Source organism: Elephantulus edwardii, unplaced genomic scaffold, assembly GCF_000299155.1.
Source record: "Elephantulus edwardii isolate Elephantulus edwardi_28Jun2011 unplaced genomic scaffold, EleEdw1.0 scaffold00307, whole genome shotgun sequence".
NCBI lineage: Eukaryota > Metazoa > Chordata > Mammalia > Macroscelidea > Macroscelididae > Elephantulus > Elephantulus edwardii.
This window is the reverse complement of record NW_006400057.1, coordinates 1,018,666-1,020,555: the sequence shown is the minus strand read 5'-3', so window position 1 is coordinate 1,020,555 and position 1,890 is coordinate 1,018,666. Positions and strand designations below refer to the sequence as shown.

The 1,890-nt window shown below is 38.6% G+C and overlaps 1 protein-coding gene across 1 annotated transcript in view; it reads right to left on the bottom strand.

Moving 5' to 3' along the window:
- The window catches only part of MIB1 (mindbomb E3 ubiquitin protein ligase 1), a 157,222-nt gene that overhangs the window by 24,709 nt on the left and 130,623 nt on the right, over window positions 1-1,890 (bottom strand). Inside the window, exon 15 of the mRNA XM_006901063.1 lies at window positions 694-855. Coding sequence (XP_006901125.1) covers window positions 694-855 — 162 coding nt within the window. The remainder of the gene's footprint in view (window positions 1-693; window positions 856-1,890) is intronic.

The following is a 1,890-nucleotide window of genomic DNA, read 5'->3' as shown; positions in this document are numbered from 1 at the left end:
GTTTCAGCAAGCAGGGTTGTGTCATCTGCATAACGCAGATTGTTAATAGATCTTCCACCAATCCTGATGCCACACTTCTCCTCATAGAGCCCAGCCTCTCAGATAATCCGCTCTGCATACAGGTTGAAAAGGTATGGAGATAGGAGACATCCCTGGCGTACTCCCTTCCCAATTCTGAACCATGCGGTGTTACCCTGCTCTGTACTGACGACTGCCTCTTGGTCCAAGTATAGGTTTTGCATTAGCACAATTAAATGTTCTGGAATTCCCATTCTTCTCATTTATACACACACGCGCGCATGCACACACACACACACACAAGATATATTATGTCTTGTGGTTGTTATGAGTGGGGAGTCAACTTATGGCTAAGCGTGCAGTGAGTTTTTGGAGGTTGTATATTATACTGGAAGACTACCCACTTTTCTCCTGTGAAGCAGCTGGTGGTTTCAAAGTGCTTTTCTTTGGGTTAGCAGCACAACTCCTTATCACTAAGCTGCCAGACCTGCTCCCTATACATAAAAAATAGTTTTCAGTTGCTTTGTAAAATTTTTATATCATAATAAATATTTTCAGTAATCAGCCTTTACTGATTTCATAAACTAAATTTCTCGGATTCTGATCCAAGTAATACAAGATTTTGCATTAAATGGTGCCCTCACCAGTACTTAATTAAGCATTATCTTCACTCACCGTATTTTTGGATGGCTCCCAAGCAGCATCAACCTTTCCCACATCTTGCATATCTTGAAGCTGACGAAGCTGAGACAAAGTGTGATGCCTCAGAGCTTCATGTAAAGGAGTATCCCCATCCTTATCCTGAATATCTAGTTTGGCACCTGCACGGACCAAAAGCTAAAACAGAAAGGTATTTCACTTTGATAAAGTGCCTATGCTCATATAAATTATAATACTTTTACAACATATTTATATTCAGAGCCCCTTTGTGCTTAATCCACCAACCTCATTGCTAATGATTCCAACACCCAGAATCCCTAAAGGATAGAGGAAAACTGGCTTTCTAAGGCTGTATTCTTTCTGAGAGCAGGCTGTCATATCTTCTGTATTTTTCACATAAGTGGGAGGGGCTGGTGTGTTAGAACTACTGATCCTACACTTAGCAAACAAGTGCTTAAACACTGTACCATGAGGGCTCCTTAACTAAATAAAATTAATTCAGTTTTTCATTTCAGATATACAAGGTGAAATATTTTAAGCACTTCTACCAGGCCAAACTAAAATGTTCAAAGTTTTATTGTTACTAAAGAAGGGTCATTAATAATTCCTTGTCAATTTTCTACAAATGTTATAGTCCTCAGTACAACTGTCATAAAGAATAAATGAAGATTCTTTGACAGGGTTCCAAATTATAATACATGTGAATAGTATTAACTAAACTACAAATGGATAATCAATACATTTAAGTAGATGAATTAAGTAATACATCTAAACATATTTAGGACTTTGTTCATGGTGCTTTAACAAGCCTTTCTACAGGTGATTCCTAATCTTTCTTACAAATTCTATGTGTTTTTCTTTGTTCTTCACATAAATGACAATCTGTGTCAACATCTCTAAGTACAGCAGAACCATCCAAAGGGCTTGTTAAAACACAGGTTGTTAGGTCCGAGGCCTAGACAGTTGTAGGACAGGATCAAAGAATTTGTTTCTCTACCAAGTTTCTAGGTGATATTGATGATGCTGGTTGCTAGAAAATGATTCAAGCAGATAACCTTTCAAACATTTTTTTTTTTGCAACCAGAAGATTGTTGTTATGTGCCGTCGAGTTGTTTGCAACTCATAGCGACCCTATGTACAACAGCCCTAAACCGTGCTCTATCCTGTGCCAATCTCATTGCCACTGACACACCCATCCCGAGTGCCCCAGTC